The 13,036-nt window shown below is 39.8% G+C and overlaps 1 protein-coding gene across 1 annotated transcript in view; it reads left to right on the top strand.

Moving 5' to 3' along the window:
• Positions 1-2,655: 2,655 nt before the first annotated feature.
• Positions 2,656-13,036, top strand: part of MRPL48 (mitochondrial ribosomal protein L48) — a 64,002-nt gene continuing 53,621 nt past the window's right edge. Inside the window, exons 1-2 of the mRNA XM_078058544.1 lie at positions 2,656-2,690; positions 6,024-6,200. Of these exons, the coding sequence (XP_077914670.1) occupies positions 6,099-6,200 (102 nt within the window). The 5' untranslated portion in view covers positions 2,656-2,690; positions 6,024-6,098. The remainder of the gene's footprint in view (positions 2,691-6,023; positions 6,201-13,036) is intronic.

A 13,036-nucleotide genomic window follows, 5' to 3' on the forward strand; every position in this document is an offset into this window, starting at 1 on the left:
TTTCTTTCTTTCTTTCTTTTCTTTCTTTCTTTCTTTCTTTCCTTTCTTTCTTCTTTCTTTCTTTCTTTCTTTCTTTCTTTCTCTTTCTTTTTCTTTCTTCCTTCCTTCCTTTCTTTCTTTTAATATTTTATTTATTTACTTGAAAGAGAGAGAGCAAGCATGAGCAGTGGGGAGGGGCAGAGGGAGAGGGAGAAGCAGACTCCCTGCTGAGCAGGGAGCCCAATGTGGGGCTCAATCCCAGGACTGCGAGATCATGCCCTGAGCTGAAGGTAGACGCTTAACCCACTGAGCAACCCAGGCGCCCCAGATTTAGATTTCTAAATCCTAGTTTCCCAGGCTATGAATTAAAGTGCCATTCTATAGACGTTATGTCCTGAAGTAAGCCAGGATCCTGTTTATCAAAGACATCAACTTTCATTTGTTTGTTTAATACTGACCCCCAAATTATCCAATCAGAGTTGTCTACTATCATAATAATTTGAACTATACATACAGCCTTTTCTGTTTAGTCTAGGAGCAAAGTTGTCCTAAAGATTCTATTCTATTATTTTATTACTGAAGGTAAAACTCCACTCAATGATTTTTTTTAAGTGTGTGTTTTCTTTTATTTATCACTGGTTGTGAATAGAACTCAGATTTTAGGGGCGCCTGGGTGGCTCAGTAGGTTAAGCATCTGCCTTCGGCTCAGGTCATGATCTTGGGGTCCTGGAATCGAGCCCTGCATCGGGTTCCCTGCTCAGCGGGGAGCCTGCTTCTCCCTCTGCTCTTCACCCTGCTCATGCTCTCTCTCTCGCTCTCTCTCAAATAAATAAATAAAATCTTTAAAAAAGAAAGAAAAAAAAGAACTCAGATTTTAGTCCCAGCTGTTATTAACTTAGAGTGACCTTGAGTACTCAGGCTTTTCCCCCTGTACACTTCAATTTCTCCATCTGTAAAATGAGATGGGCCACATGACTTTGCATTTGGCAATAGTTTCTTAAATATGACACCAAAAGCACAGACAACAAAAGAAAAAAATAGATAAATTGGACTTGACTAAAATTAAAAACCTTTGTGCATCAAAAGACACTAAAATGAGTGAAAATACAATCCACAAAATGAGAGAAAATATTTGCAATAGTAATAAATAACTTTTAAAAAAATTAAAAAACTACAATTCAACAGTTCAAAAATGGGCAAAGGACTTGAATGGAAATTTCTCCAGAAAAGATATAAAAATGACCAATAAGCACTAGAAAAGGTGCTCAACATCATTAGTCATAAGGTAAATGCCAACCAAAACTACAATGAGGTAACATTTTACATCTACCGGGATAGCCATAAAAACTAAAGACAAAAAAAGGAAAGTAACAAGTGTTGGAGAAATTGGAACCCTCATACATTGCTGGTGGTAATATAAAATGGTCCAGGTACTGTGAAAAATAGCACAGCATTTCCTCAAAATGTTAAAACAGAGAATTACCATATGATCCAGCAATTCCACTCCTAAGTATATAGTCAAAAGAATTGAAAGCACAGAGTCAAATACTTGAATGAAAGTGTTTATAGTTGCATTCATAATAGTCAAAAGGTAGAAACAACCCAAGTGTCCATCAACTGATGAATGAATAAACAAATGTGTTATATCCATACAATGTAGTATTATTCAGCCATAAAACAGAACGGAGTACTGATACAAGCTACAACATGGATGAACCTTGAAAACATCATGCTAAAAGAAGGTAAACACAAAAGGAGAAAAGTGCATAATTTTCCACTTAGGACATGTGAATATCAAAAATAGGTGAATTCAAAGAAACAGAAAACAGAATAAAGAGTATCAGGGGCTAATAGGAGTGGGTAATGGGTAGTTTCCATTTAGGGTGATGAAAAATTTTGGAAATAATGATGAAAGTTGCACAACATTGTGAATAAAACTAATGCCACTGGATTATACACCTAAAAATGATTAAAATGAAAAATTTTATTAAATACCTTTACCACAATTCAAAAAAAGAAAAAAAAAAAAAAAGAGCTGGCCCTGGGACCAGTTCTAAGTAGGGTGGCTATTTAAGTTCCAGAACAGTCCACAGTTATGACTGTTGTGCCAATCGTAATTATTAATAGCATCCTCTTAGGGTCTCAAAGCTATTTAGGTCGGACAATAAATTATATGGTCATCCTATCTCTAAGGATCTGTGATTTTCAATGGCTCTGAGATCCTAACCACGGGCATTAGGACCTTGGAAAGGTTTTGTGATGACATCACCTCTAGAAAACTAAAAGCCACCTGCCTCCAGGGAACTGGAGACAGTGCAGGAAACATCAGCACTTCATACAAACGCCCAGCTCCCAAGTGGTAAATCACTCTTCCCACTGGGTCCCCATAGCGCGCGGCGGAGAAACACTGGGAGAGTACGGCTGCGGCGGTGGAAAGAGCCAACGGTCCCACCCTCCTCCGCCCGCCACTCTCAGCATGGCTGCCCCTGTGGAAGTGGGGGAGGGAGCGTCCCACCTCTCGCAGGCCCCAGAGGGGCGGGCCCCGGAAACCAAGAAGCTTCAGCCGACCAATGGGGAGAGGTAAGGGGCGGGAACTAGCCAGGGCGTCGGCTGGAGGGCGGGGGGGGGGGGGGGGGTTTGGGTCTGGCTGGCCTTGAGATCGAGTTGCGGCTGCCACGTTATTCCCGGCTTTTGCGGCTGGATTTTGCCCGGTAGGGTGCCACCGTCAGCGCTTCCGGTTTGAGCTCCGGCTGAGCTGATCAGTCCTCACCCTATCTAGTGCTTGTCCCTCCCCTTCAAAGGCAGCCCTAGTCAAAGCCCCGCTGTCCCCTCGCTCTCCTTTTAAGATGACTCATCTCCACATCCCAACTCTGAGACAAATTGACGGCTCCAGGTGTGTCCTCACACTTTTGAACTTAAAACATTTTTTTCCCTGATTATAAAAATAAAAAATAATTTAAAAGATTGGGGTAAAATCTTTTTTTAAAATGACGTATCCCACTAACCAGAATCAATCAAGATTACCGTTTGTCATTCTTCCCCCCTTTTTTTCCCCACTGTGTATCTATTTTAACACAATTGGGACAATGTTGCATAAAGTTATCTGTTGTTTGTTTCATACTAAGTATTTTTCTTTGTCATTTTAATTCTACGCATAGCATAAACTATTCCATGAATGAATGAACTATAATTTTCATATTTCCCCCATGGTGGTTTAAACATTTGGAACTTCAAGTGAATAAATAGCCAGTTGGAGGTGGGGCAGGTAGAGGGGAGCTAGCTAAGAGCTGGCTATTCCACAACCTTACCTTCCCTTTGTAAGTTATTCAACAAGAATTAGAAGATTTTAGAGCCTTCAGAGACTTTGCAGTCTTAAGGCTCTACAGTCTTGAGAAACTCAGAATCATTATACCTTGGAGTGATAAGGATTCTGAAGAAACAAATCCAAACCTTCACCAAAGGTAGAAGTATCCAGAGTTGGAAGGTCCTCTTAGCCAGACTTGAATAATTTATTCACTTGGACTGAGCCTTAGTTTCTTCATCTATAAAATGGAAATAACCACAGAACTGTTCTTTAACTGGTTACACTCTATCTATGGCAGAATAAAGGAATCCATGGCCATTAGAGATGGATGGGCTTTAGGAATTTATATATATGTGTATATATATATACACACACATATATAATATATGTAATTTATATATATATACAATTATATATTTATATAATTCACATATTATATATTTATATTTTATATATATACACACACATATATGACAATGGATAAAAAGGAAGCTCTTCTAGATAAAGCAGAAATCAGGAGTTTTGAAGGGTAGCCCCCTTCACTTGACCTTTCCTTGATCTTGGAGCTTCTATTGCATCACCCTCATTTTATAGATTTGGGTACATAGATTGGGGTACAGATTTGAGGTGTATAAAATAGAAATTACTTGCTCCTTGTCACATAATGGTAGTTTTTCATGTTCTCTAGTATGGTGCTCTTTCCTTGAACATAAGCTGCTTCCTAAAATGTAAGAGTGTGTATAAAAGGCTGAGCTGGCAGGAATGAAAGTATTAAGACCCCAAAGGATAAATAGGTAACAGACATGAACAGGCAATTCATAAAGGAAATACAATTGGATAACAAAGCATGGGAGAAAGTTCAGCCATACTAAAAACCAAAAAAGAAAACAGAATTTATGAACTACCAATTCACAAAGATTTATTTTTATTGAAATATAATTGATATATAACATAATATATTAGTTTCAGGTATATAACAATGATTCAATATATGTATATACTGTGAAATGATCACCACAATAAGTTTAGTTAACGTCCATCACCACACATAGTTATAAATGTTTTTCCTTATGACTAGAACTTTTAAGATACACTCTCTTAGCAACTTCCAAATATACAGACAGTATTATTAACTATAGTCACCGGGTTATACATTACATTCCTCCGGACTTATTTATTTTGTAACTAGACGTTTGTACCTTTTGACCACCTTTACCCATTTCGTCTATCCCCCTACCCACCCCTGCCTCTGGCAACTACCAATCTGTTCTCTATATTTATGAGTTTGTTTTTTGGGATGTTTTGTTTTTTAAGATTCTCTGTGTAAGTGAGATCATATAGTATTTGTCTTTCTCTGTCCGACTGATTTCACTGAGCAGTCAATCTGTTACCACAAATGGCAGGATTTCCTTTTTTTTTTAATGCCTGAATAATATTATAATTATACATAACATATATATATATCACATTTTCTTTATCCATTCACAAAAAAAATTTTTTTAAGATTTTATTTATTTATTTGACAGAGAGAGAGACAGTGAGAGAGGGAACACAAGCAGGGGGAGTGGGAGAGGGAGAAGTAGGCCTCCCGTGGAGCAGGGAACCCGATGCGGGGCTTGATCCCAGGACCCTAGGATCATGACCTGAGCTGAAGGCAGATGCCCAATGACTGAGCCACCCAGGCGCCCCAAGATTTTTTAAATATAATTTTTTACTTACCAAATTTAGAAAGTTTTCAAATATATTAATATGCAATGCTTGTGAAGATGTGACAACAAGAGGATTTGATGCCTCTGAAATAAAGTTTGGCAAAACGCATCAAAAGTCTCAAAATAAATCTATCTAGTACTAATTCTGCTTTTCATGATAGCTACCATAGGAAAGTAATCTTAAATGTGAACATTTAGTATAATCTGCAGGATAGGAAAATATGTTGAACAGAGTTATCAGTGTAGTAGGAGCAATGGGTATGTGATAGAAGTGGTTAGAATGGTAAATTGGAGATGGATCATGAGAGCAATGAATGTCAAGGTAAGGAGTGTGTTGTTAAATTAGAGAGGGCTGTAAGTAGTTATGGAAGGTTTTGTTTGATTTGATTTATTTTGTTTGTTAAATCATAATCCTCATAATATGTGCTTTAGGAAGACTGCTTTTGGAAATGAACTGGAATGGGGATGAGACTGAAGGTTTGTAGATTAGAAGGCCAGCACAGTAGTTCAGGTAGAAGGCTGTGAAAGTAGAGGTAAAAAGGATAAGGCATTCAAATAAAGACATAAGGGAGGAGGGGCACCTGGGTGGCTCAGTTGGTTAAGTGTCAGGTCATGATCCTGGTGTCCTGGAAGGAGCCCCCCTGCTCAGTGGAAGTCTGCTTGTCCCACCCGCCTGCCGCCCCCCCCCCCCCGCCCCGGCTCACATGCACGTGCATGCTCTCTCTCTCTCTCTCTCTCAAATAAATAAATAAATAAGTCTTTTTAAAAAAGACATAGGATAGTTGGAGAAGATGGAAGTTAAAAATTCCTATCTCAGTAGGTCAAGGAGGTAATACTCTCTTCTGAGGAATTTATTTCAAAATTTGCATCCACATCATGATTCTTTTTTTCCCCCCACATCATGATCTTGTAAAATCTGCACCTGTGTCTCCTAATCCCAAGATGCCAAGCAGGAGAATTACACTAGAGACTATGAGTAATTTACTAGAGTGAAATTATGTTTTTTCTGTTGTTGGTTTTTTTTTTTCCAGTATACATTCGATATCTGGGGATTGGATAGCAGCAACACAAAGGATTCTTCCTACACCATAAGAAAAGCTTTTCTAATGTCAAGTAATGGAGCAAGCTATAGAAGGAGGGGGAAGAAGATAGCCTCCCAGTGTCCAAGTATTGCAGTGTCCCTGTGCTGGAGGAGCTTTGTGCAGCAGGTACTTTCCCAGTATCCCTGTGCTAGAGGCTGGGTTGGACCAACCTGAACACAGGTTCTGGGCTTCTGGAAAGATTGACTGAGTTGCATACCTAGCTGCCTCATAAGTGGTTCTTTGTAACCTCCCTTCTTACAGCCTTCTGTGATCTCACTAACCACTTGAGCTTCCCTCTTGCAGCCTCTTTCATCATCCTTTCTCCATTTCTCCAGGGTTAGGCAATCCCTGCTCTCTGGGCCCAACCCTGCACAAGCAGAGAATTCCTGGTTAAGTACAGGCTGGGGAGTCAGCATCATTCCTTTCTGGCTTTTCTTTGGTAGCCAGCTCTCTTTCACCTCTGGCCTTTTATCTTTTTTTTTTTTCCTTGTAAGTATGATTTTCTTTGTACCAAAACCATACCAAAAAATAGAAGCAGAAAAGTTCTACTGAAGCTAAAATAGCTCTCAATTGAAGGGAGTTTAATGCATATATTTTTATTTTAGCCATAAACTAGAACTATTTGGCACCTTTGGGAAACTTTATGATAGGGTACCATAGAATTATTACTTTAAAGGAAGTTTAATCTGAGATCAAACATATTCTTCAAAAGGGCCTCCCTTTATTCTCTCTTCTTCCCTAAGGCTTTCTCTGATGTGGTTGTGCTGTGGACTGGATCGGGGTTGTTTTTTTTCTTTCTTTTTTTTTTTAAGCTTTTATAGAAGGTTGACTTGTAAAAATAAAGCCAGAAAGGCAAAGTTCCTCCAGGCTTTTTTGGTGGTGCAAGATCTTGGAAAAATCTAAACTCCATAATTACCTCTAAGAACTTTTAAATATTCTTTCATTCATTATTTCATTCAATATTTATTGGAACCTAATTATGTTCTATGACTTGTGCCAAAGTATTGGGATACAAAGAAAAATGAAGAATACTCCTTTAAGAATACGCTGCTCAGGACTAAGTATAAGATGAAGTTGGGGCACCTGGCTGGCTCAGTCGGTAGAGCCAGAGTGTGACTCTTGATCTCAGGGTTGTGAGTTCCAGCCCCACACTGGGTGTAGAGACTACTTAAAAATAAAACAAATCTTGGGGCGCCTGGGTGGGTCAGTCGTTAAACGTCTGCCTTCGGCTCAGGTCATGATTCCAGGGTCCTGGGATGAGCCCCGCATTGGGCTCTCTGCTCAGCCTGCTTCTCCCTCTCCTGCCCCTCCTCCGCTGCTTGTGCTCTCTCTCTCTCTCTGTCAAATAAATGATATCTTTAAAAAAATAAAAAATAAATTTAAAAATCTTTTTTTTTTTTTTAAAAGATTTTATTTATTTATTTGAGAGAGAGAGAATGAGAGAGAGCACATGAGTGGGGGGAAGGGTCAGAGGGAGAAGCAGACTCCCTGCGGAGCAGGGAGCCCGATGCGGGACTCGATCCAGGGACTCCAGGATCATGACCTGAGCCGAAGGCAGTCGCTTAACCAACTGAGCCACCCAGGCGCCCTAAATTTAAAAATCTTAAAAAAAAAAGACAAAGTGAATATTGAGAAACATCTGTCTGGAGGGGGGCGGGGAAATTTACAAGGTGAAAGAAGTTGGCGTTTCAGTGCATTTAGCTTCCATTCTTATCTGGGAAAAGACTGACTTCATTGTTAGTTCCTCAGTAAAGTTGCTTGTGGCCCAAATTCATGTGTACTGTGTAAATGCCAGTTCACCAAGTGTTGGTTTGAGATTTAGGGTTGGCAATTGGAGGATCTCAGAGCTTCTAATTTGGTTTTGGTGTTGTTGATCATCAGAGGGAACATCCAGAGCTAGAAATATACATTACCCTGTTTTTTTGCCATGTATAAGTTTTTAAGCTTAGGCAAGTCATCTATCTTCTTCCCTTTGGTTTTTTTTATCTACAAAGTGAGAAAACTTACCTATCATAACTTTGCTAAAATTGCGTAACATTCATGTAAGTTGTTTGAAAAGTACAAAACAATAAACACAATAATATCTTTGGTCAATCTTTGAAGTAAAAAAAATTACTCCTTTAAAAATGCTCACAATCTAGTGGGCAAGATATACAAGTAAGCAAATAGTTATGATACACTGTGTTGAGGGCATGAAAAGGGGGCTGTGTAAGCACAGTGGAGGGACCACAGGGACCACACCATTTCTGTGAAGTGGATGCAAGAGGCTAAATATAAAAGGTAACATTTGACTTGTGTCCTGAAAAAGGAGTTGGGATTTTCCAGGTGAGTGAGTAAAGAAAGGTAATTTCAGCAAAAATAACTGAGGTACAAAGGCAGGGAGATATGAAGATATGATAGAGTATGTCATGATTAAAGAATTATAGAAATTTGTTTTGACTGGGACTAATATTCTGTTGAAAAGAGTGGGAAATGAAGCTGGATAGGTAGGTAGGAGTAGAGAGTAAAGATCTTAGTATTTTTTTTTTTAAGATTTTTCTCATTGTTAGTCTTTCTTTTTTTTTTTAGTCTTATTTATTTATTTTAAGTAATCTCAACACCCAAAGTGGGGCTCAAGCCCATGACCCTGAGATCAAGAGTTGCATGCTCCTCTGACTAAGCCAGCCAGGTGCCCCTCAGTAGGTCTTATTCAAGAGTTTGGACTTGATCCTATAGGCTACTATAGGGAGCCACTAGCCACATATGGCTATTTAAGATAAAATTTAAATTAAAATCCATTTCCTAGATTGCACTAGTCACATTTCAAGTTCAAGTGCTCAAACGCCACATGGTAGTTAGTAGCTACCATATTGGACAGAGCAGATATTGAACATTTACATGTTTGTAGAAAGTTCTGTTGGACACCACTGCTATAGTTAGTGTGTGGGGAGCATCAAATGTTCTTGGGCAGGGAAGTGACATGGCTATATTTGTATTTAGAAATATTACTCTCATGGCAGCATTAAGAATGTCATTTGTCATTGTCAACCATTTTTTTAAAGTGAAGTGATCACAATTTACTATTCAGTTCTTTCTTCCTTAGCCCTACCATCTTAGCTGCCTCTCTTCTAATATCCACTCATCATGAAGGCAAAACTATGCAGAATGTAAACACAAAGGATTTGCTTCAGGCAGCCTTTACAGGTGGCATTCAAATGTTTGACCCCTTTTCTTCTGTTTCTCCCACTGGGGAAGTCAGGAGGGATTTGGTGAGCCTCAATCTATTTCCCACTCTGGGATGATGGCCCAAGGGGCTTCCAGGAAATAAAGAGTGGGGAAGCAGCAGGTCACATGCCTGGGAGAATGGGAAACTGGCCTCTCTGCCACCTATTTATAGGACCCGTCTCAGATTATAACTCAAAATGTTCTTTACTATGCACATCTAATCAGTCCTAACCATTTAACCAAATCCTGCCCATTATACCTCCTTAACATTGATTCTTGTTCATCTCTATCAGGCCCTTAATTGGGCCCTCGTCTTTCTCACTTAAATTACTCCCCTGGTCTTTTGGCTGGACTCCCTGCCTCCATTCTCTCCTCCAATACTCTACTCCTTACTGGTTCTTGACTGGTCAAAGCCTCCCCAACACTATGGCCTGGAATTTAACACTTTGACTCTATTCTGCCTCTCTAGTCTCTTTTCTCACCACTTTTTTTTCTCCATATATACATTTCAGTCAAACTTGAAGTCCCTCAAACATTCACTAGTCTCTCTTTTTCAAAATCACACAGTGAATAAATGGTGGAAGCAAGGTTGGATCTGAGCCCATATTCTATACACATTCTCCCATCATTATGTGTCTACTTTGCCACTAATGGATGTGCAGACAAGAATGCCATCATAGAGGTAGGAGACAAAAGAGAAAGAAGAATAGGAAGCTTTCAATTCAGTTCGCCAGATGCATATTACCATGGGCCAGGCCCTGGACTTGATGTCGGAGATACAAAGATGAATAAGGTACATCCTTTATCTTGGGCAGCTCATATAGAAGGATAAAGCAAGAAAGCAGGAGCCTTGGTACCTGGAAAGTGGCCTGTGTTGAGCTGTCTTGATTTCTCCATGGGAGGCTTAGTTTTTTTTTTTTTTTTTTAAGATTTTATTTATTTGACAGAGAGAGACACAGTGAGAGAGGGAACACAAGCAGGGGGAGTGGGAGAGGGAGAAGCAGGCTTCCCACCGAGCAGGGAGCCTGATGCGGGGCTCGATCCCAGGACCCTGAGATCATGACCTGAGCCGAAGGCAGACACTTAACGACTGAGCCACCCAGGTGCTCCGGGAGGCTTAGTTTTTATTTTATTTTATTTATTTATTTATTTATTTTATTTTTTTAATTTTTTTTTTTTTAAAGATTTTATTTATTTATTTGAGAGAGAGAGAGAATGAGAGACACAGAGCATGAGAAGGAGGAGGGTCAGAGGGAGAAGCAGACTCCCTGCCAAGCAGGGAGCCCGATGCGGGACTCGATCCCGGGACTCCAGGATCATGACCCGAGCCGAAGGCAGTCGCCCAACCAACTGAGCCACCCAGGCACCCTTTTTTTTTTTTAAAGATTTTAAAGGGAGGCTTAGTTTTTAAAGGCTAGAGACAAAATAAGCCAGAGAAACTACAAAATTATTGATATGCAAGGATTTCTGGCCACATCTATATGATATTCCTTTATAACACATGACATCATCAGCAGAGCTTGGCAACAATAATATCCATTCTGACACATTAAAAGATATTGCTATGGTGTCTTTACATCCATATATGTTGATTTCACCTTCCTTTTGGGTCCTAGATTCCTGACCTTTTAAAGTATTCTAGTTGTCTTGAGAATCCTTGTGCTTTGCTAACAGAATTAATTGTCCTTTTCTTCCTTCTTATCTCTCTTCCCCTCAGCTTTCTCCCTCTTCAGAGTGTATGAACAACACAAAGATGGGTTTGTGTCTTACCTGGTTGCATTTACCTGGACTAGACAAGGAAAGAAACTCTCTGGCCTAGCCATTCTGCCCTTTTGGAAACCTATAGTTGCAGTCCCGTGCAACAGAAGGAACACAGGTGCTGAAATCAGATAGGTCATCACTTGCAGTGTGACTTATGTTAACTAGGTAACTTCTTCGTGCCTCTTTTCCTCATCTATGAAATGAATGAGTGATTCTCAACTTCACACAGTTATTGAGAGTGTTGAATGAAACCATGTACCTGAAAGGACCTGACCTGACACAAACTAGGAACTTGACAGATTTTTTTTTTCTATTTAAAAATTTACTTCTAAAATCTCAACAGCTTTTGGATTCACATGCAGGCAAAGACCAGTCACTGTGATGGAGGAGGTATGACTTGTCTGCTATTTGTCCAGGCAGAATTAATTGCCATCTCTTTGTTGTCCCAATACTTTGCACACAATTCTGCTCTTTCATCTACTATACTATGTATTAATTATTTGTTAGTATCTCTTTCACATATTTGATTGTGAGTTCCTCAAGGGCTGAGATCCTATCTGATTAATTTATTTCAGTGGCTAGCACAGGACATGCGGATCTCTCTTCTAACCTCGATATAAAAGCTGATTGAAGGGCACCTGGCTGGCTCAGTCGATGGAGCATGTGACTTTTGATCTTGGGGTTGTGAGTTTGAGACCCATATTGGGTATAGAGATTACTAAAAGAAATAAGTAAACTTAAAAAAAAAAAGTTGATTGACTCTAAGTGAGCCTTTCCAACATTTAATTGCCTCATAATAATTGATAATAACTACCTTCTATTGAGTGGCCACTATGCACAATGCATTATGCTCAGAGTATCACTTACCTGTGAATTTGTCTCTTTAGATGATCTCTTAACAACTCTGCCCCCAAAGGGTTAAGGGCTACCTTTGGGGGACATAGATTTACCTACACAGTCCTTTGTAGCTCCTTGGAATTTCGTCATAGGAAAAATTGATTTAAAAAAAATAGGATAGGGGCACCTGGGTGGCTCAGTTGGTTAAGCGGCTGCCTTTGGCTCAGGTCATGATTCCAGGGTCCTGGGATCGAGCCCCGCATCAGGCTGCTCAGCAGAGAGCCTGCTTCTCCCTCTCCCTCTGCCTGCTGCTCCCCTTGCTTGTGCTCTCTCTCTCTCTCTCTGTGTCAAATAAATAAATAAAATCTTTTTAAAAAATAATAAAAAAAATAAAAAAATAGGATAAGGGATTTAAAAAAACAGATTTATTTATTTATTTATTTATTTATTTATTTATTTATGAGAGAGAGAAAGAGAAAGAGAGCATGGGGAGAGGCAGAGGGAGAGGGAAAGGGGCAGAAGGAGAGGGAGAGGGAGAATCCACCAGACTCCCCACTGAGCAAGGAGCCTGAAGTCTGTTGATCCCACAACCCCAAGATCATGACCGGAGCCGAAATCAAGAGTCAGATGGTCAACGTGAGCCATCCAGGCACCCCAATAGGATAAGGGATCCTGACAGGGTTTCTAACAACAAAGAAAACTCCCTATCACTGAAGCCCCATTTATATTTACCAGGTTTTACATCTTAGCTTTGCTAAAAACAACAATAATAACATCAAAACAGTAGCAGCAATAATAATAACAGCAACAATAAAAATAACTGCATATTTGTTATTTCACTTGATGTTGACTTTATGTGACCAGGTATTCCCTTCATACACAGAGTTTATGTGTATATCTCTGTAATTAGAATTCATCATTGCTTTATAATTATTTGTTTATGACTTGGCTTCCCTACTGATTTCTATCAGCCACTTAAAAATTGTATATATTGGGGCGCCTGGGTGGCTCAGTCATTAAGCGTCTGCCTTCGCGGCTCAGGTCATGATCTCAGGGTCCTGGGATCGAGCCCGGGACGGAGCCCTGCATCGGGCTCCCTGCTCAGCGGGAAGCCAGGTTCTCCCTCTCCCACTCCCCCTGCTTGTGTTCCCTTTCTCGCT

This window comes from Halichoerus grypus, chromosome 11, assembly GCF_964656455.1.
Source record: "Halichoerus grypus chromosome 11, mHalGry1.hap1.1, whole genome shotgun sequence".
NCBI classification, from domain to species: domain Eukaryota; kingdom Metazoa; phylum Chordata; class Mammalia; order Carnivora; family Phocidae; genus Halichoerus; species Halichoerus grypus.